Genomic DNA, 19430 nt, shown 5'->3' with positions numbered 1-19430 from the left:
GACAGTCAACACAAACATCTCCTTAACTCCCAGAATTTCCACCAGAGCACACAAAAGAGACTACAAAATAAGACAATGCAAGGGAAAAGCAGGGTTTGCAAGTTTAATGTGAACTGAAGTAGAGGCTTAAAAACTGTTGGGAAGTTGATACAGAGTTCTGAAGCACAACTGACACCTTCAAGAATACATTTCAGCATAAGGGAATCGAGGTATGGGTTGTACAGTGAACAGTGCTCAACAGGGACAGCGTGCTGCACCAAGAGGCTGAACGCCTCACCTGGCATGTACTGGTTTACTTGACATATTCTGAAATTAGAAGCACCAAATGCAGGAAGTGAACTGAAGAACACATCGAGTCGGATCCTACCTGCAGTAAACCCACAATGTCCATTTCTGTGTAACCCAGGTAACATGAAAGTTTTCCTGACTTTTGCAAGCCTTCTTGAATAGAGACGAGAACAGGGAAGAGGTTATTTGTGCTTCCTTACACAACTCTGAATTATGGAAGTCTTTTACAAGATCCAGCTAATACTTTCATAACAATGAAAGACAATATGGGCTGCACAGTTATTGCTGTACCAACAAGGTGGTAAATCTACTCATTTCTAGTGTCTGAGTGGAGGGAAATGGCATTGATACAGCCAGAGCTATTCAACCCAACAATGGGAAATGAAGGAAGGTCAGTGCTTAAATTTAACTAACAACAGTTGAATCTATACATAAAATAACATTATTTGCATATATAATTTTTCACTTGATTCTGCAATACAAAAGCTTGGAACCGTAGCCTTCAAGTTAGCCTGCATAAAAATCTGTCCCATAGCCTGAGCTATGCATCACACAAAAGCTACCTAGGGATCAAAATAAAATCATTACCTGAGCAAGCAAACTCTTCAGCCAAGCAGCTTGTGCCAGGCCCCCACACCAGCCACACAAGGAAGATATTAAATTCAGCTATTTAAAGGAAGCACGTGCTGTCGTCATGTATAGTTGGTTCTCTTCCAGGTTTATTTCAGTGGAGAATTGGAATGGGGGGTTCAACAGACGTAGACTGAGCTGTGACTCACTGAGGGAAGAACGGGAGCGAACCTGGAGTCTGATCAATCCAGTTACTGCTGGGAACAGCAGGAGTGAAGGACAGTCCTATATGGTTACATATTTTCTGCATTATCAAATGCATAAGCTAATGAGAGTTAAAACTTTTGTGATCAGTGAAGTACATTCCTCATAGCTTCCCTTCTGGGAAAGAAGATATATTATCATATACTATACTTAAATTTATATTTTAAATATATTCTGACATAGAGTTAGGATTAGGGTAGTTCTTGTATGTACATGTACTTTACACATACACCCAACACCCGGACAACTACAGTATACAGAAGACACTACTTGTATTTTGCATGTGGAATCACCCTAATCTGCATTACAAGTGCAATTTGTAACGGCCACATAAAGGAGACCGCTTTCAGTTCCTAAGTCACACTTAGAGTGGGCCATACTGCAGAACAGACCCAATCTGGAAAAAAAAAATAAATCAATCCAAAGGCCAAATACTAATTCTGTCAGCCACTGCAAGCATTTCCAAGCACAGCTGCTAAGTTACTAGACACTCCAAAAGTCATTTCCCTGAATAAGTCAGACTGAGCCACAGTCTGTCCAGGAGGACACGCTGCAAGTTGCTGGGTTCTCTTCCTCAGCTCTATTGGCTCTGCTTTCCCCAACTCAGTCCAGAGGACAACATGACACTGAGTATCACAAATGTTTGGCTATACGTGTTGCTTATCATTAAAAAAAAAAAAAACAAACAAAAAAACTCCAAACCCACAAGACTTGGGTGACACCATAATGCCCTCTTTGTTTCAAAGTGCATTTTAAAAGACCGAGATGTAAACAAAATCATACCAAGAGGACAAAAGGGTTAAAAAGCTAAGGGCTGCTAATTTCAGGTGGTATCATAGCAAGTACGTTACTGTCACGGGATGATTAATTGGGGCCCTCCTCGGGGTACGGCTCCCAAGACTGCCAGCGTTCTGCTCTATTAATGCTCGAGTGCCGGAAGAAGGTCGGCTATGCTATCAACATAGTAATCAGGCACCAGGCTCTGCCGGGCAGGGCAGTCACTCTCCTGGTGCCCTCTCACTTCCTCCAGCGTGCTGACCCCGGTGAGTGTCAGCAGGGTGGTGAGGCCGCAGGTGTTGCCCATGAGGATGTCCGTGTCCAGCCGATCCCCCACCATGATGGTGCGTGCAGGGTCGATGTCAAACTCGCTGGCCACGCAGTCAAATATATAACGGCTGGGCTTCCCAACGATGAAAGCCTCGCGCTCTGCTGCTGTCTCCACGGCTTTTACCAGGCAGCCGGTCCCTGGTGAGGAGAAATATCGATTAAGGACTGCAAAGGACTCTCAGCACCCGCAGGAGATGGCACCCGGTTAAAATCATGTGGGGTACTTCAAAAACCCAGGTTTGCACAGAGGGCTTCAGGACTTGGCGCCCAGTAATTGAAAGCCTGCTAGGAGGGGAAGGACAACTCGCACCGAAATAAAGCAGGGACCGCCATGCCCGTTGGCAAATAAATCACAAAACAGCCCGGGCTGGAAGGGACCCGTACGGATCATCGAGTCCAACTCATGGCTCCCCGCAGGAACACTCAACAACCAGACCAAGAAGCACGGCGAGGAGCCGCCGCCCCAAAGCAAAGCCGCAGACAGGAGCGGCTCTCTCCGGCGCCACCCCCCACCCCGATCCCCGCACCCGGTACCGGGGATGGCGGAGCCGCCCTCCAGCGGCAGGCGGTGGTCGCGGTTAGTGCCGACGAGGAGGCAGTCGGGGCCGCGCAGGAGGTAGCGCAGCGCCTGGCACAGCTTGGCGTAGCTGAAGTGCTCGTCGAAGCCCACCAGCACGGCGCGCACCGCCGGCTCCAGCGGCGCCTGGGCCCAGTCTGCGGGCGCGGGGCCGGGCAGGTCGGCGGGGCCGGGCCCGACGTGCGGGATCCCGGCGGCCTCCAGCTCGGCGGCGAGCGCGGGGCTGCCCAGCACGTAGGCAGAGGCGCCGGGCGGCAGGGCCTGGCGGAGGTAGCGGGCGGCGCAGAAGGCCGAGCCGAAAACGTGGCGGGGCTCGGCGGGCGGGAAGCCGAGGCGCCGCAGCTTCTCGGTGTAAGCGACCCGCGTGCGGCTGCTGTTGTTGGTCACGTAGCACAGCCGCTTGCCCGCCGCCGCCAAACGGCTCAGGGCTGCCGGCGCGCCGCTCAGCGCCGCCTCGCCGCGCCACAGCACGCCGTCGCAGTCGAACAGCAGCGTGTCGACGTTGGCCAGCACAGCCCGGGCCGTCTCGCCCTCCAGCCGCCGGCACTGCCGCCCGCCCGTCGCCGCCATGGCCGCCTCACCGCGCTTCGGAGCGATGCCCGCCCCCTCCGCCGCTCCCATTGGCCGCGCTCCGCCCGGCCCTCGCTCCCATTGGACAGAACCGGCCTCCCGAACCTTTCCCCGCCTCGCCGCGCGGCCGGCTCCGTCCGCTCTTACTGGGCACCCTCCTTGCGGCCTCGCCCCCCACGCGCCGCGGTTGGCCGGCAGCGGGTGGTCATCCGAGCCCGTTGGGCGGCCCCGCCGCCTCGCCTAGTAACTCGTTAGGCTCAGGTTCATGGGGGCGCGGGGTCAAAGGTCAGCGGGGGGCACGCGGAGGCGCCGCCCGAAGGCCGTCGGACCGACAGCGCTCCCGGAACCCCCGTTCGGGGCCGCGTTCCCTGCCGAGCCCCTGTGGCCGCCGTCCCGCGGCACGCGGCCCGTTGTTATGACGACACGGCCGTAAAGCCGCCATCTTGGCGGTGCGGCGCGTTGCGACATGGAGGCCGCGGTGGCAACGAGCGCGGGGCCGGCGGCGCTTACGGCAGCCGCGGCCGAGGAGCGGGAGGGGGCGGCGGCCGCGGGCTCCGGGCCCGGCGCCGCGTCCGGCGCCTTCCTCGGGCTCCCGGCGCCTTTCGGCGAGGAAGGTACCGGAGGGGCCCGGGCGGAGTGGGGCCGGGGGGCGGCGGGGGCCCGGCCGTGACGGGCCCGGTAGGAGCGCCCGCAGCTCCGGTTTGGGCGCGATCCCCGCGATATCCGAACCCGCCGACCGAATTTACGTTGCAGACGAGGATGACGTGCACAAGTGCGGGCGCTGCCAGGCGGAGTTCACCTCCCTGGAGGAGTTCGTGCAGCACAAGATCCAGAAGCGCTGCCAGCGCGGCCCGGAGCCGGCCCTGGGCCCCGAGGGACCGAAGGTGACAGCGGGTCCCGGTGCCCGTCCCGAGGGCTGAGGGCAGCGCTGTGACTTCGGAGGGCTCTGCCCCTCCTGCTGACACCATCTCCGCCCCTACAGGTCGTTCCCGCGGTCGAGGAGTCCATAACCGTTGCTCATATCGTTGTTGAAGCATCCTCGATAGCAGAGGAGATCGGCAATGCGTCAGCTATCGTAGGTGAGCGTGGTGCTGCCTTTGTGGCCCAGTGTTAGGGGGTGGTTCGCTTTTCCAGCATCCTTTCCTGTGTTGTCTGTGCTGTGGCCCATAAATGACATTTCTGTGTTATGCTCTCGGGGCTGGGCATTATTTTCAAGATGCAAAAGCCATCCTTAGATTTAAGCTTTCAGTCCAAAATGTCTATTATAATATCAATAATACAAACTTTACAAAGACAAGCGTTCCGGGGTTAAAGCATCTGTTTTTTCCTTCCTTTCCTACCACTTGAAATTCTGGAGCAATACATTGATCCTAGGTAGGCATGTAAAGCTGCCTTTTGTACAGAACGGTCTGTGTCCTTTTCCCAGGTAGCGGGCACATAAAAGAAGTCATTGTGGCAGGAGACCACGTTTTTGAAAACCCAAATGGTCACGTTGATGGTGATGTCACTGAAGAGCAAGGCAACCCCGATGATCAGGAGCAGGATATTGCCACAGAGCTGATAAAGGTTAAGCTTCTGGTCAACAAAGAAGGGCGGTATGTGTGTGAGCTGTGCCAGAAGACATTTAAAACAGTAAGTGTAACTTCTATGCTGTTTGGGTTAGCACTAAATTGAGGCTAGCTGTTATATTAAGACAAGACTTGACAACAACATGCTTTTCTACAGTGTGATATACTTTGAGATTAAAACCTTTGAAAAAGAACACTTTTGCTCTTTATCACGGAAATATTTCATTTGTTGAGACTTCTTTCAAAATGTGATTTGTATCCCAGGCAAGCATCCTCAAAGCTCACATGATCACTCACAGCAGCAGAAAGGACTATGAATGTAAACTCTGTGGAACTTCCTTTAGGACAAAGGGGTCTCTGATTCGACACCATCGGCGTCATACTGGTAAGAGAACTTCAAATTGCCCCTTGTTGCTGGGTTGCACTGTGTGTTGTTATCCAGCATACTTTAGAATGGAGTTTATTGCTGCTTTCCATCTTCCACTGAGCTGAGTTGAGGCTGTTGAGTTCCCCGATGTCTGGGATGCTGGGAGGCAGTGCAGGGTTGTGAGATAAGCGTAATCTGCTTGCTGTAAGTAGTTGAAAGCACTCTTCTGTAAGTCCGTCACACAGAACTTAAACTGGCAGCTGTTGGTTTAATACTGTTATTTTGATTCTTGTCATTCCCAGATGAAAGACCTTACAAATGTAAAAAATGTGGGAAAAGCTTCCGGGAATCAGGAGCGTTGACTCGGCATCTGAAATCTCTGACACCTTGCACTGAAAAAATTCGCTTCAACATGAACAAGGAAATAGTAGTCAATAAAGATGATCTGCCCGCAGGTCAGTGATGCTGTGAATAACTGCCTTGTGTCTGATAAAACCAAGCATGCTCCTGGCATTTGAACTATACGTTGTTTTTCTTTTAAGAAACATTTTGCATTGATAGCCAGTTTCTCTTTTACACTGGAAAAAGTCCTTTTTTATATAGATCAAAAGTATTAACCCAAAGTGCATATAGTTGATGCCAGGCTATAAAGAATGTTCGAGAATCCGTTACAAGGATGGTTTTAACAGGCACTTCGTATTCTAAAACACATTTATTGTGGGGTGCAGTAAATGGATGAGGGCTGGGCAGTACATCAGGTGATGCATTCTACTTTTCTTGAAGGATCCTGTAGTTCAAACTCAGAAACTGTTCCATCAATAGCAAGTGAATCCATTGAGACGTCACCTGTGATTCATCTAGTGACAGATGCAAAAGGCAACGTTCTTCATGAAGTCCATGTCCAAATGCAGGAGCTTCCTGTTGTAGATGCAAAATCTCTGGATGAAGATGTGAGTGTTATTTCTCTTGAATATCGTGTATTTTATGCAAGAAGTAGTTTGAAGGGTTTTACCTCGTGAAATTTTCTTATGTGCTAAGTGTAAACCTGTGCAGTGAAAAATAAATGGATAATTAGCTCCTCTCTCATCTGAAAGCAAAGAAGGCAAACTCTGCTTTGACCTTGTTTGAGTGTGGAGCATACATTGAGATGCATAGGGTCTCTTACTGGATGATGCAAAATGTGAGAAGCTGTTTACATTGATTGTGCACTGCTGCAGGACGCTGGCAGAAGCAAAAGCTTTTCCTTGAATGTTTTAAGAGTACAGATGGGTCTCATCTTCCCAGTTGAAGATCATTCTCTTTTTGATTTTTCATCCAAATATGTCAAAAGCAGCCTGTGCATTTGTTGTACCAAGTTTTGGACTATTTATTCCTCTAGCAGTCACATCCTAAGGAGCTGCCATGTGAGGGGGAAACAAACAGTGAGAATCTGCTAAGGCAGGCCATGAGGAATTCTGGCATTGTGATAGAGAGAGTTGCTGTGGAAGAAATGCAGAAGGCAGATGAGCCTGCTGTAGCTGCTACAGAAGAAATAAAAAATGAAGTGGTGGAAGCAGAAGAGGAGCCATGTGGGGAACAGCATGCTGAAGTAGAACCATCAGAGCCTGTATGTTTGCACTTTGTAGATTAATTTCTTAATCTTCTGAGCCTGCACTTGGTTGTGAACAGTAGTGTAATCCTGACCACCCTGCACATTATCTTCCATGCATCTCTCCCTGTCCCTTTGTCTTTGTGCCAGCTTTTATTGCATGCTTTTCATGCATGTTAGTGCAAGCTCCTGTTATCAATATCAATCTTTTTTGGGAGGGATGGGGGTGAAAGCTGGAATATTTAATTGGGAATTTAGTTACAAATAATTACAGAGCAGTAAAAAAAGATATATACCGTGCCATTTTCTTTCCAATAGACAGATGCAGAAAGAACAAATGGCTACAGAAGTTACATTTGTCCTCACTGTACTGAAGCTTTCAGTGAAGCTGCTTCCCTTGAAACGCACATCAAAGGACATTTAGGTAAGGCTGTAACGCCCAGCTATTGTCTAAAGTGCATCCTCTCTTACCTCTCTTACTCTCTCAAGATCTTGTGATCTTGAACACAATGTAGTTTTCACTGTTTCACATTCTTTGCTTTTAGACAAACCTCAGCCATACAAATTCTGTTGATGCTTAACACAAAATACGAAAAGATCAGAGCAATGGTTTTTGTTATTCTTTTACACTTTGTTCTAGAGCTTAACAAAAAGGCTCCATGCTTCCGGACCTGCCTGGCATCTGCAGAAGTAGAGTTTTGTGAAAAGGCCAATTTAAAGCATTTCTGTCATTAATGCTTTCTCTCTCTAGACTACAAGCCTTTTAAGTGCGAAGAATGCGGCAAAGAGTTCACTAAGGGCTACCTGTTAAAAAAGCACCAGGAGGTGCACGTCAACGAACGGCGGTTCCGCTGCGGAGAGTGTGGCAAGCTCTACAAGACTATTGCACACGTCAAGGGGCATCGAAGGGTGCATTCTGATGAGCGACCGTACTCCTGTCCAAAGTGTGGCAAGCGGTACAAAACCAAGGTGTGTCTGCCTTGTGTCAGGCTCGCCCTGAGAGTTTCCTTCCCAGAGCTTGGGTTTGGGATAAGCTAGGAGGCTTCACTGCTGAACAAACAAATGCCAGCTCCTCTCCTCTTACAAGAGCAGAAGACACTTTTGTATCAGTAGGGACAAGAAAGGCAGTCTTAATTCCTAGTTCTGAGGAAACTGTTCCTTCACGTATGAAAACAAATAATACAAACATCTTTATCGTGCCTTAGGTGAGAAGTCCTCAAACACGCTGACTTTCACGTTGAAAGCTAAAACACTGCTTGCTTGATTTAGGCATTCCCTTTAACTGGTACTTCTCTCTCCACAGAATGCTCAGCAAGTTCACTTCCGTACGCATCTGGAGGACAAGCCTTACGTGTGCCAGTACTGCAGCCGGGGCTTTAGGGAAAAGGGCTCCCTGGTCCGCCACATCCGCCATCACACGGGGGAAAAGCCTTTTAAGTGTTACAAGTGCGGGCGAGGCTTCGCAGAGCACGGCACGCTCAACAGGCACTTAAAGACCAAAGGTGAGATGGCCAGGTTTATCTCTGTTGCAGTGAGGGCAGATGCACGTTTCTTCTGGGATCAGGTTTGGACGAGCTGATTCTTGGCAGAATGATGATGATTGTTCTGGGTGCAAAACATTCAGAGTGGTTCTAATGATCTTCATCAAAGGCCATTTATTTATCTGCATCTCTGTTGCATCAAAAGAGGGGATGCAGACTTGTTGGTTTTTTGTTATTTCCCAATCTACATTAATCAGTAATGAAGCATGGACCTCTTCTAGATCATTAATTGGCTTGGTGGGATTAAAGCCTGCTGATTGCTGGCCATTTGTCAGTGGTATCCTGTTAAAGGGGTCTCATTAGTATTGCATAGCATTTGCCAGGTATCCCCATATTTGTGTTGGTTATGTAAATTGTCTTTTTACGGCATTTTTGGAATTCCACTCAGGTGGCTGCCTTCTGGCTTTGAAAGAGGTGGAGGAAGTGATGGTGTCTGAGGAAAGCCAGTCAGCTGACAATTTAGCTGCAACAGTCATCTCTGAAGATCCTCATACTGTTTTGGTAGAGTTTTCTTCAGTGGTGGCAGACACTCAGGAATACATCATTGAGGTAAGAAGTGAGCAAGCAGCCTTGTTGTCCTGCACATAATTGAGGCAGGAAAATGAGGATGTGGGGAAGGCTGGCAGTAGTTAATTAGAAGGCTGAAACTAAGAACTTCTGACTATTCAAGATCTTCTGACCTCTCACACTTGCTTCAGCTTTCCTTCAACTTCAGTTTATTCTCCCATTTCTAGTTAGCTTATTTTGTCTGAAACAGTTTTTGTGACCATCAAAAAACAACAATTGATGCACTTCGCTTTCTCCTTCTTTGTGACAGGGAGCCAGCTCTTATCTATGCAGAATAACAGTCCATTCATTGAGTCTGTTTAGTGCTGCCATAGTAAACATTGGGGCTGCTACTAATTGGAGAAAAATCTGCCAGTTGGCAGAATCCTGCTGAGAGAGGGTGTCCTCTTTCAGTTATTTCTGAGCACTCTGCATTACTGTGGAGCAGCCATTTATAATGGGATTTGGAGAAAAATTTAAGGAGTTGTCTCTAGAGTAGTTACTGCATTGTGGGGGGAAACAGGATGATTTTATAAAAGATCTTGATATTTTTTATCTTGGAAATATAATTTAAAAAAAAAAAACAAAACAACAGCAACAACCTAATAATCTAAAAAAGGAATCATGCTATTTTGTCTTTCAAGACTGCTACTGAAGATATGGAGACCAGTGAAGCTACTGAAATAATGGAGGGAACAAGACATGAGGTAAAGCAGCTACTTAAACTGTTCTTTCTGTGACTCCCCTCTGAGTGTTATGAGCTCCTCTGAGTGTCTGGAAGTTATGCTAAACAAGAAGTTCTGCAGACCTGTCTGTATAAAATAATAACAGTGACCATACCAAGTCTGAACAAAGCTCAGTCTAACCCCAGATCCTCTCAGTGATGGAGGCTAGTAACCTGTAGTTCTTAGTACATGAGACTGCTAAGTAGAATTGTACAATGCCATTTCAGCCTTGAGAAATTATCCTCTTTATGAATTCCTGAAGGCTAGAAATAGGGGCTGTTGCAAAATCAGAGACTCCTCACTTGTAGCCAGCCTGTCTTGAACAACTAAGTGTGCACTGTTAAGATTTTGCCACAAACAGTACTTTAAGTCCAGGAAGTACCCCGTTGGCAAAACACCTTCAGTAACACAAGATATGTGTTATAAGACTCTGCTTTTCTTGGGTTCATGAGAGCTTCAGGGAGCAGCTGGAGGAAATGGGAACTAAATGCTGCTTGCTGTACTGCACTGCTGATCAGCAGACATGGTTTTCAGCTATGACGACGACTGTACTTCTAACAGTGCAAAACATCAGGAAATAACACGGCCACTTTTCTCATAATGTAGGTTGACAGTCACATTATGAAGGTTGTGCAACAAATAGTAAATCAAGCAAACTCTGGTCACCAGATCATCGTACAGAATGTCACTGTAGCAGAAAACTCTGAAGTAACCACAGATGCTGCAGACACCATCACCATTGCAACCCCCGAAAGCCTCACAGAGCAGGTCGCTATGACCCTGGCTTCTGCCATTGGAGAAGGAGCAGTGCTGACAACAGAAGGCAGCATCGAGACAGAAGAAGCAACAGTGACAATGGTGGCATCAGAGGACATTGAAATAATGGAACATACAGGAGAGTTTGTTATTGCCTCCCAGGAAGGGGAGGTGGAAGTCCAGACTGTGATTGTGTAATGAACAGCATGCAGCTACTGACAGACGTAACACTTACTGGGTGCCTCCAGGCTGGGGAGTTTGATCAGTCCTAGGTTTGCCATTACAGTTGTTCAGAGCAGGAGTGCTTCTATAGGTAAATGGCTTAACAGGGTGGTACAGCCCTGAGGCGTTTTCTGTTTGAAATGGAAATGACAGTAGTTAAAGCCCTCTGCATGGGTTTACTCTGAAAGTGACCACTGTGCCATATTTGACAGTCTGTTTTTTGTGCAGCTCCCTCAAATAAAGGAAATTCCTTTGCAAAGCATTTACCTCTGACCACAGAACAGTAGCATCTTGGTGTTTAAGAGGATTCAGAAAGTGAAGCAAGTATGTAGGTCTCATGAGAGATGACTAAAATTAATCATATGCATTTAAAACAAACCAAGAAAACCAAACCTAAGGAGTTCTGGTGTGCATTTACCACCAGTCAAACGCTTTCATGCCTTTAACCTCACTACTTTACTCCTCCTAAGGCATGGTACTGCAGTATATATATATATATTTTTAAAGTATTTTATATCCTGGACAAGTAGCCTTATGTACTGGTCTATAAAGAACGCATCATTGTACCCCTGCAAAGCCAGACAGGCTACTCTGAGAGCTAGTCTGTTGGTGTGTAAAGCCATATTGTACATTAATTTTTTACAGCCATGTATGGATTTGTAATTGCATACTGTACAGATTAGGCATGTAAATACATTTTTAAAAATAAAGTTATTTAAAGTTCTTACTACACTTTTCCTATTATTTCTGCTCTCTTATCACTCAGAAGAATTTCTGGAAGGAAAAAAGAACAAGGCATATACCATTATGCTTAAGAAACCCTCATCCTTTGGTGAGTCAAAAACAAGTTTTCACCCCTAGCAAATCTCTACAAGCTCAGATTTGTGCCTGTCTGCTTTTAGAGATCTTTCAAGTGATCTACAGCGAGATTCCAGTCAGAGGGATTATAGGTTACTTTCATGGCCATAAATTTACTTCTCTCTTTGATAGTTAAGTCACAGGGTGTGCTTTTGGTTTTTTTGGGTTTTTTTTTTTTTTTGGAAGCCCACTGATAAGGTGCCCTTCAGAGTTCACCTAGAGAATTTCCAGTACAGAAGTGGAAACCCATATTACTGCTGTACTTCTGATGGGGTCCATTTTGTGAACGCAGGAGGGCAGCCCAAGAAACAGCTTCAGCTGCTGTTAACTTCCCTTGCAGAAAAAATGCCAGAAATGCAAAGAAATCCCTACAGCAGGGTCAGAATTTCAAACAGCAGAATGAAAATGAAAAATGCCAGAAGGATTAAGTTTGTAATCTGCCAGAATCTGCATCTCCAGAGCTCAACCACCATTTTTAATACTCTTTCAGGATGCTGAAATTTTATCAGAAGTCCACCATTTTAGTAATGCTAAAGCAACACCTTGTGAAATTGCTGAGAATGGGCATCAAAAGAGATTCAGCAGCTAAGGAGCAGCACTTGTAGCTTCCTTTCTGAAAATAAGGAGTTCCATACTCACTCAAATTTGCAGTGTAACACTGGTTCTGCAAACTGCTGAATCTGAGTATTCCTGTTTTTTAGCTGAATATATGCAACTCCTACATACTGTTAATAGGTTAAACATTGGCCAAAGGTACTCACAACAAGATGAAGCTTCCTCACAGCTCACAGCAGCTCTTTGTTAGCTCTCCCCTTGTTCCTGCATGGAGAGATTCACTGCAGTCTGTTGGTCCACACTTGCACCTCCTGTCAGCAAGTTTGTTACCAGGACTTCTAACAGCTTCTCACTGAGTAACTTTAAAATAGAGTTCTGCTGAGGTACTGTTAATTAGAATATTGCTGTCAGCTGTGATCTCTCTGCAGGGCAAACACAGTGTAAGTAACAGACAAATCAGTGCATTCAGACATTTACTTCTTCCACATGCATGGCACTGCTAAGTTCCTCTAAGGCCTCCTGCAGGAAGATGTACATAAGATACACTAAAGTAACTCAGGAGCTCCATTTGCCAATTATACCATGGAATATATTTTGCAGCATACAAACAGTAACCATATATATAAAGTCATTTTCTGTGTACATGATGTACCTTAGCTGAACCTAACTCGAGTACAGCAACCTTCTGGACTGCAGATGTGTCTGAGAAGACAAACACGTTGCTTTCACAGCTGATCTGAGCAGTGTTACAGACAAACTTGCAGGAGCTTCAGCTTTTTCCTTCTGGAAGACTGATCACATGAGAAGTTTCCAACTAATTGAAATTGTTTTTTTTTCTTATCTGAACAAAGTTCCCCGTGGTATCAAAGCACATTTTACAAAAAGTAAAAAAATAACAACGCAATAAAGAGTTTTATCTTCATTTTTTCTTCTTTCTTTCCAGCACTGCAGGAGACTTAAAGATTTCTTTTAAGTTCATCCAGACTCCTTTAGCATAAGTGTTTTTGTAGACAACTTTTCTGTCACAAGGCTGCAGTGTTCGATGATGGGAATGCCTGTATCTTCTGAATTTGTACCATTCATTGAAAGTTTGGTTGGTTAAGGCCAAGTATAGGTTGAAACAGAAGTATGCACCCAGTATAAGTGTGAGAAGAATAACAAAACCAAGCATGAAGACAATCCTAGGAAAAGTCAAGAAAAGGTGCTGCAAGGAAAAGAAAATGATTTGGTTATAAAGCTGGGCTATTACATCACATGGCTTAAGAGAGCATTCGTTACATATCACCTCACTGCCATGCTACAGAAGTGCATGAAGGGAATGAAAAGCAAAATGACTGAAGTACGAGAGTGACTCAGCCACTCTTTGCTTAAATGGGTGAGAAAATATTCGAGGATCTAAATTTAGGATGGAAGGGTCCTGCTTTAACATACTTATCTCAAGGATTGATGGCCATTTCCTAAACGAAACTAAAACAGATGGTCATTGGAATATAGCCATTTTCATGTATCAGATCTGCTGAGTTAAAGCAGTGGAGACACAAAAATCCAAAGAATGAGAATGTGAACAAAATGCTACGAGAAAAATCCCGTATTGTTAAAGTATTCTTCAGTTTTCTAAACCTAAACAGCTGTGTAAGTCAGTACAAAACTGCCATCTGTTTACATTCTGCCTCTGATAACAGGCAGACTTGAAGATCTCTATAAGCAAAGACAAAGATAAATCTTTTCATAGGCTAAGAGCCCAGCCAGTGTAAGCTTACCTGGATGAGAAAGAAAATCTCAACAGCGTGCTGCTGTCCTTGGTCATCAATGTAACTCCCGTGCATCATATTTGACAGCAGCACCACTTGGATGAGAAATGCTGTAGTGATGATTGCAATGGTCGCAGCCATCACAGTCAGTGTGAAGAGGTAGAGGAAGAAATACTTTGCATTGAAGGCACCGATGCAGTTGTTGACCCATACACAGTGGTGATCAAAACGGTGCACACAGGTATTACAGAAACCTGATCACAAGTGAGAAACAAGGCAAGTTCAGTTGTTTGGTTTTAGGAGATTGATTCAATTTTTACAGTTTAGGACAGCACTGCATTCAAGAAAAAAAATGAGAATTGCAGTCATGATTTAGGTGATAGTGTGCATTAAAGGGAATTCAACTACTTACCACCAAACAAACAACATTAAAAACAAACTTGTGTACCTCATTTCTTAATTTTATTTACCAAGACTAGAGCTCAAGTATCTTGCTTTCTCTGGCAGTACTGCCTAACACAGCATGTGAAAGGTAGAGACTGTAACTAGCCTGCTTCATTTTAAATGATGATGACAGCAGCAAATTCTGCCAGTAAAACAAGAAATTCTGAACTCCTGTCAGACAATAATTTTTATTTCACCTCTAGATGTTCAACAGCTTGTCTAGCCCTGGCCCAAGGCAATACCTTCAGAACTGGTCATTTCTGTGAGAACAAGTAATAGCATGAATGGGCAAAGGGCAGCTGTGACGTGGAACCCTGATGAAACTGAACAGAGTTCTATGTGCAATGAACTGGGTAATAAAACAGATGTAGTATGAATTGCAATTACTGATAAAGAATTAATTTGGGAATGTATTATTTTGCTTGTCAAAGAAGTTAAAGTTCTTACTGCAATGTTTTGATCTGGCTGGCTTTTCCACATTGCATGTAGCACACACAATGCCTTTCTGAAATAACACACCATCATACGCATAAGTCTTCATCAGTGATGCATGATTTGATTTTGTTATTATACCTGTGAAAGAAACAAGACAAAAAAGTAAAAGTATTGGTACTATCAACATTTAAAGGTTCTATTTTCAAACAGCCACAGCCCACATTCAGCATGAGCTTACCAGGATTGGCACAGGAGCACAGAATGAAGCAGCCCGTGTTCCCAAGCAGCAGCAGGTAGGGCAGCAGCAGCAGCACAAGGTGGAACTCCAGTTCCCAGCAGTAAACAAACACTTCCCATGTGTATTCAGCATAAACTGCTGCTTGCAAGGCTATGTGCAGTACAACAAACAAATAGTTTCTGCAACAGCAAGGAGATGGTCTAGTTAATATTCAGCATCCTGATCAACAGATCAAATAGGCTCAGGGAAGACTTTCCAAATGCAAGGAGACACCTCTTTCAGGTTTTCAGGCCAGCACAGATTGCATATTAAGTGTTCTCTCCACCCAGGAGCTTCACCTTCTCTTCTTCACACTCCTTTAAATACGCCAACTAAACTCACATCCATTATCAGCACATCCTTTGGATTAATTTCCACCAGCTAGTCAAGCGCAGTCTCACAGTCCCCTGGTGCTGCCAAAACATGCCATAGCAATAGGCTATAAAACATTCTGCCAAAACACATTTGCTGTGTACTGCTATAAAACAGCGAGGTAAAGCAGTGGAACAGTTTGCTTGAAGGATCAAAGTGCCTCCAGCACAAATCGTAATCTAGCAGTGACAGCTACACCAAGCTCATTAGATAATTGCTCTGTTGCTGACTGCACATTCAACAGTGAAACCACTCTCTCTAGGGCAGTGTTAACTAACACCAGAAAATCTGCACAGCAGGAAACAAACAGCAGTGGTGTGCATTCAACAGCTGGAAATATTATGCCCCTGAAGTACATGGCATACCTGAGTTTCTGCCCCCACAGGATGAGTATTTAAGAAGTTTCTGAAACAGATCTTAAAGCACCAGATTTTACAGGATGCTGCTAAATTCACCTCAATCCAGCAGGCTAGACATTGGCAGCTTCCTGTGAGCCACCCGCACGTCCAGGCTGCAGGGTGTAATGGGATTTGAGGGGGAGGGAGCAGGGATCAGCAGCTCTGCCTGAACTCATTCTGCAGCTGCCAGGGAGTTTGCTGTAATTCCCCCATGGATGTGGTTTACCACCAGTGTGATCAACATCTGTTACAGTGGAAGCTGCTGAGCTACATTATTCATCAAATATGTTCAAATGTTTCAGAGAACCATCTTCTCAACACGAGTAACAGCAAGACAACAGCCTGACAAACCTTAATGGGAATCTGTAATCCTGATAATTTCCTGTAATTTCCTGATGGAAAGAGAACACCTAAGGATAATACTAACAGGACACCAACTGTAATCAGAAATATTAGCAAAAAATAATGTCAAAAGCATTAAGTAAATGTGCATTACCGTGTGTGAAAGAGCCTGAGGAGCACCTCCTGTGTCACACTCTGGAGCCGAGTGGGGATTACTAATGACAGTACCTGAGGAAAATAAAAAGACTGTGTTTATCTGAATTGCACACCACTTCCACCTTGTGCACTGTTCAAATAAAAAGGTAAGTCGCTAATCCCTCAGTTATAGATCACTGCAGCCATATCACCAGGGAGGATGCTCATTTCTGGGGGCACACGAGCTCCTGATGGGCATGTTGCTGGGGCTTTCAAAAGGGAAGAGAGGTTCTGCATTCTTGGAAGCCCAGCAGGCACAAACAAATGTATCTGGGTTAATGTGTGAAAGTTATAAGGAGCTTTTATCAGGTTATAGACTGTTTAACTGGCTAAGCAGGGGATAGAACTGAGCAATTTCTGAACTACAATATGCTTCATTGGGACATCTAACAGATGTAAGGGGAGATAAGCAAAGAGATAAAGCCTGCTGTTCTCCAGAAAGATCAACAATCAAATACAGGAAACCAAAAAGCAAAACAAGAAGTCAACAACACACACCCCAGTTCCTTCAGCTACAGCTACAGCTCAGTTTGACAGCTCCACATCTGCCTAATTGGCATTTCAAAAACAGCCAGGCACGGGGAAGAAGAAAACTGCCTGTCTTCATTCAGCGGGATCCTCTGCAACTGTGTGTGACTGGGGAATTGTTTGGCTCTGCTGTTCAGAAGATGACATCTCTATAGCAACGCTCTGCTTTATCAGTGGAAGAAATAGAGCAGCTGAGCCTATTTCTAGCAGACAGGGAAAGAAAACAGAGTCACAGCTTTTTATCTCGGATGCGAAAGACCAGAAGGCAAAAGACATATGTAGAGCTGCAAAGATGCTCAATATTTTTCTTTTAACTGGTATGCCTCTTATCAGCAGCTCTGGTTACAAGTCTTTTCAAAAGAGACTGCATAGTGCAGCAAGGAGACATGCTACAGACAGAGCTACACACAACATACCACACAACTGCAGAACGAAAACTAAATCAGCTGTGTGTTAATTACAGCCTAACCTTATATTCAAACCCATTATTTCCTCACACACGGAACATCAATTCCTTGTAATTCAGTCCTTTCCTAGAGCAAAGCAAAATGCTCTCATGGTGGTGACAGAGGTACGAGGGGATGAGAGCCGTGCACTGAGCACAACCACCCTGCACAACTGGAGCCCAGCAGGCAGATGGGGGTGAGAGATGTTGCAGGGCTGGGAACAGCTGTGCTGTGTGCATGTGGGTGACTTCCCAACACACAGAATAGTGTGAAGGATCTCAAAGGAGCACAGCAAAGAATGGCAATGCACTTCCAGAGTTACGCACTTCGCTCATTAGGGCCAGATATAAAAAAAGATAAAGTGCCTAGAGACACTATTTAGGACTACCTTTCTCTATTTCATGCACACCGCTATCAATTGTATTTCTCCAAACGGGGAGCTTAGCTGCTGATTGCCACGTTTCATACAAGTACACATTCAGAAATGTGGGGAAACAATACATTTCTCTCCACGGTGATGAGCAAAACGCTGATACTGGGAACAAAACAGGATCAAAGTCCGCTTAGACTCTCATAAACTGCACAAGTTCAATAACCACCTTATCCCTTCCCTGGCAACACCGCCTTAGTGTAAAGCTGTTCCCCCAGCCCCGCCCCGCGGCCCCGCTTCGGAGCCCCCCGCCGTGCTCAGCCCTTACCTGGCCGGCGCTGCGGGCTGCCCTGCCCAGGCGGCCGCCCCCACTCCCCGCGTGGCTGCAGTACAGCACGGCGACGGCGAGCACGAGGCACAGGTAGAGCAGCAGGAGCGGCAGAAAGTCCATGCGCGGCTCCGAGGGCCGGGGCTGAGGCTGCAGGGAGGGCCGCGCCGGACCCGGAGAGCGCCGAGATCCTCGGCCGCCCCGGAACTGCGAATCGAGACGGAGGCACGGCACGGCACGGCACGGCACGGCACGGCACCCGGAAGCGGCGGCTGCGCCCGCAGTGCCGGGACGGCTTCGGCGGGGAGAGGCCCGCAGGCGCTGCGCGGCGCTGAGCTCGTGCCCGGCCCTCGTCCTGTGTCCGCAGAGCGAACCGAGGACAAAAGCAGGCGAAAATAAAAGCGAAAGCTCTCGTGTCAGAGCGCTGTGCGGTTCTCGCGGTCCTGCGTGGCCCCGCTCGGGTGCAGCTTTGTGAGGTTGCTGAAAAGCCCTCGTGTTTGCTGCTTGTGGGGTGTTTGGTTTCCTGGTTTCTAACGGGAGCTCCAAGTGTTACGGTGCTGTTTAACAATGAATTGAAGAAACTTAACAGCAGAGTTTTGTTTTCGTTCAGCCAGGCGTTCCTTATTACAGCGCTGGGAAGCACTGGGGGTATTTCCACCATAAGCACTTCAAATTCCTCCGTTATATGGTACATGCTCATCAATTACACATGAAATAATTAACGTATACACACCCATCTCAGGTAGTGGTTTATGAGGTTTTCACTCTTCTATTCCACAGTCTCTTCCACTGCCTGGCATCCTTCTAGCATCAAGACAGTCCAACCAACTGTTCCTTCATCCAGTGGTCTTCCTCACTTACCCTCTATATGGACTTTCTTCATCGATGCATGCTTGGTAGGAGGATGCCAATTATAAGTAATTCATAGGTACCAAAATCATAACATTTTCTCACTTAGTACTTGGCTATTATTTCCAGACATCTGCTCGTCCTTGGGTAGAAATAAGTTTGGCAACCTGTGTTTTAATGATATATACTGGGGTGTTGGAATATAAGGAGGCTAGAGGGGAGTATCTTGATGTCTGCCTGTTGCATCCCAACCTGCTTCCACAATGAAACATTTCAGCCTTGTGTAGAGGGCTTCTTTTGATGTTTGATAAGCCTACTCACATCATCTCATCACTGTGTTTCTTTTGCTGAAGGTTTCTTGTTAAAACAGAATAGCCTTACTTTCTAGTCAATAATGCTACATCCATAACTATTAGAAACAGCTATAAGCTATTACAGTTTTGCAAGCAAGAATTAATTACATAGTGCAACAATTCAGCAGCTGTGTTTCTAAAAGGACACTACTAAAATATATGGTATATATACTCCTTCAAATCAGCTATTTCTAAAAACATGTTATAAAACATGTTGCGGCCTTCTTCTTCAAAGCAACA

The 19430-nt window shown here is 46.0% G+C and overlaps 3 protein-coding genes across 5 annotated transcripts; 1 reads left to right on the top strand and 2 right to left on the bottom strand.

Annotated features, from left to right (window-relative positions):
- Positions 1-89: 89 nt before the first annotated feature.
- LOC125700728 (phosphoglycolate phosphatase) lies at positions 90-3553 on the bottom strand. The gene is made up of 2 exons (XM_048961837.1): positions 2764-3553; positions 90-2367 (listed from the first exon to the last, which is right to left on the bottom strand). The coding sequence occupies exons 1-2, from the start codon at positions 3425-3427 to the stop codon at positions 2042-2044; spliced, it is 990 nt and encodes a 329-aa protein (XP_048817794.1). The 5' UTR covers positions 3428-3553; the 3' UTR covers positions 90-2041.
- A 188-nt stretch (positions 3554-3741) lies between these two features.
- E4F1 (E4F transcription factor 1) lies at positions 3742-11419 on the top strand. 2 transcript variants are annotated; one of them, XM_048961834.1, is made up of 14 exons: positions 3742-3990; positions 4130-4260; positions 4359-4455; positions 4803-5008; positions 5209-5329; positions 5614-5766; positions 6095-6261; positions 6693-6917; positions 7218-7323; positions 7651-7868; positions 8203-8401; positions 8829-8989; positions 9631-9693; positions 10318-11419. In XM_048961834.1, exons 1-14 carry the CDS (start codon positions 3843-3845, stop codon positions 10663-10665), a joined length of 2343 nt encoding a protein of 780 aa, XP_048817791.1. In that variant the 5' UTR covers positions 3742-3842; the 3' UTR covers positions 10666-11419. The 2 variants fall into 2 exon arrangements, with proteins under 2 accessions (XP_048817791.1, XP_048817790.1); XM_048961833.1 differs by having other exon boundaries at positions 6690-6917.
- ZDHHC4 (zinc finger DHHC-type palmitoyltransferase 4) lies at positions 9006-18444 on the bottom strand. Of its 2 annotated transcripts, none has more exons than XM_048961836.1 (7): positions 17989-18444; positions 16276-16349; positions 14971-15149; positions 14745-14870; positions 13863-14107; positions 12309-13306; positions 9006-9018 (listed from the first exon to the last, which is right to left on the bottom strand). In XM_048961836.1, exons 1-6 carry the CDS (start codon positions 18109-18111, stop codon positions 13022-13024), a joined length of 1032 nt encoding a protein of 343 aa, XP_048817793.1. In that variant the 5' UTR covers positions 18112-18444; the 3' UTR covers positions 9006-9018; positions 12309-13021. The 2 variants fall into 2 exon arrangements, with proteins under 2 accessions (XP_048817793.1, XP_048817792.1); XM_048961835.1 differs by lacking the exon at positions 9006-9018 and adding an exon at positions 10707-10820.
- Between the last annotated feature and the right edge of the window lie 986 nt (positions 18445-19430).

The sequence above is a fragment of the Lagopus muta genome, chromosome 15 (assembly GCF_023343835.1).
Source record: "Lagopus muta isolate bLagMut1 chromosome 15, bLagMut1 primary, whole genome shotgun sequence".
Taxonomy (NCBI): Eukaryota; Metazoa; Chordata; class Aves; order Galliformes; family Phasianidae; genus Lagopus; species Lagopus muta.
Note: the sequence above shows the minus strand (reverse complement) of the source record. Positions and strands in the feature narration are given on the sequence as shown.

Excerpts from the sequence above, each read along its gene's own strand:
- LOC125700728 (XM_048961837.1), bottom strand. The coding sequence starts at position 3,427 with ATGGGAGCGGCGGAGGGGGCGGGCATCGCTCCGAAGCGCGGTGAGGCG. Across the intron at positions 2,368-2,763 it reads GGGCGGCTCCGCCATCCCCG|GGACCGGCTGCCTGGTAAAA; the intron begins GTACCGGGTGCG and ends TCTCCTCACCAG.
- E4F1 (XM_048961833.1), top strand. The coding sequence starts at position 3,843 with ATGGAGGCCGCGGTGGCAACGAGCGCGGGGCCGGCGGCGCTTACGGCA. Across the intron at positions 4,456-4,802 it reads CAATGCGTCAGCTATCGTAG|GTAGCGGGCACATAAAAGAA; the intron begins GTGAGCGTGGTG and ends TCCTTTTCCCAG. Across the intron at positions 7,869-8,202 it reads GCAAGCGGTACAAAACCAAG|AATGCTCAGCAAGTTCACTT; the intron begins GTGTGTCTGCCT and ends CTCTCTCCACAG.
- ZDHHC4 (XM_048961836.1), bottom strand. The coding sequence starts at position 18,111 with ATGGACTTTCTGCCGCTCCTGCTGCTCTACCTGTGCCTCGTGCTCGCC. Across the intron at positions 16,350-17,988 it reads CAGCCCGCAGCGCCGGCCAG|GTACTGTCATTAGTAATCCC; the intron begins GTAAGGGCTGAG and ends TATTTTCCTCAG. Across the intron at positions 13,307-13,862 it reads AGATTTTCTTTCTCATCCAG|CACCTTTTCTTGACTTTTCC; the intron begins GTAAGCTTACAC and ends TTTTCCTTGCAG.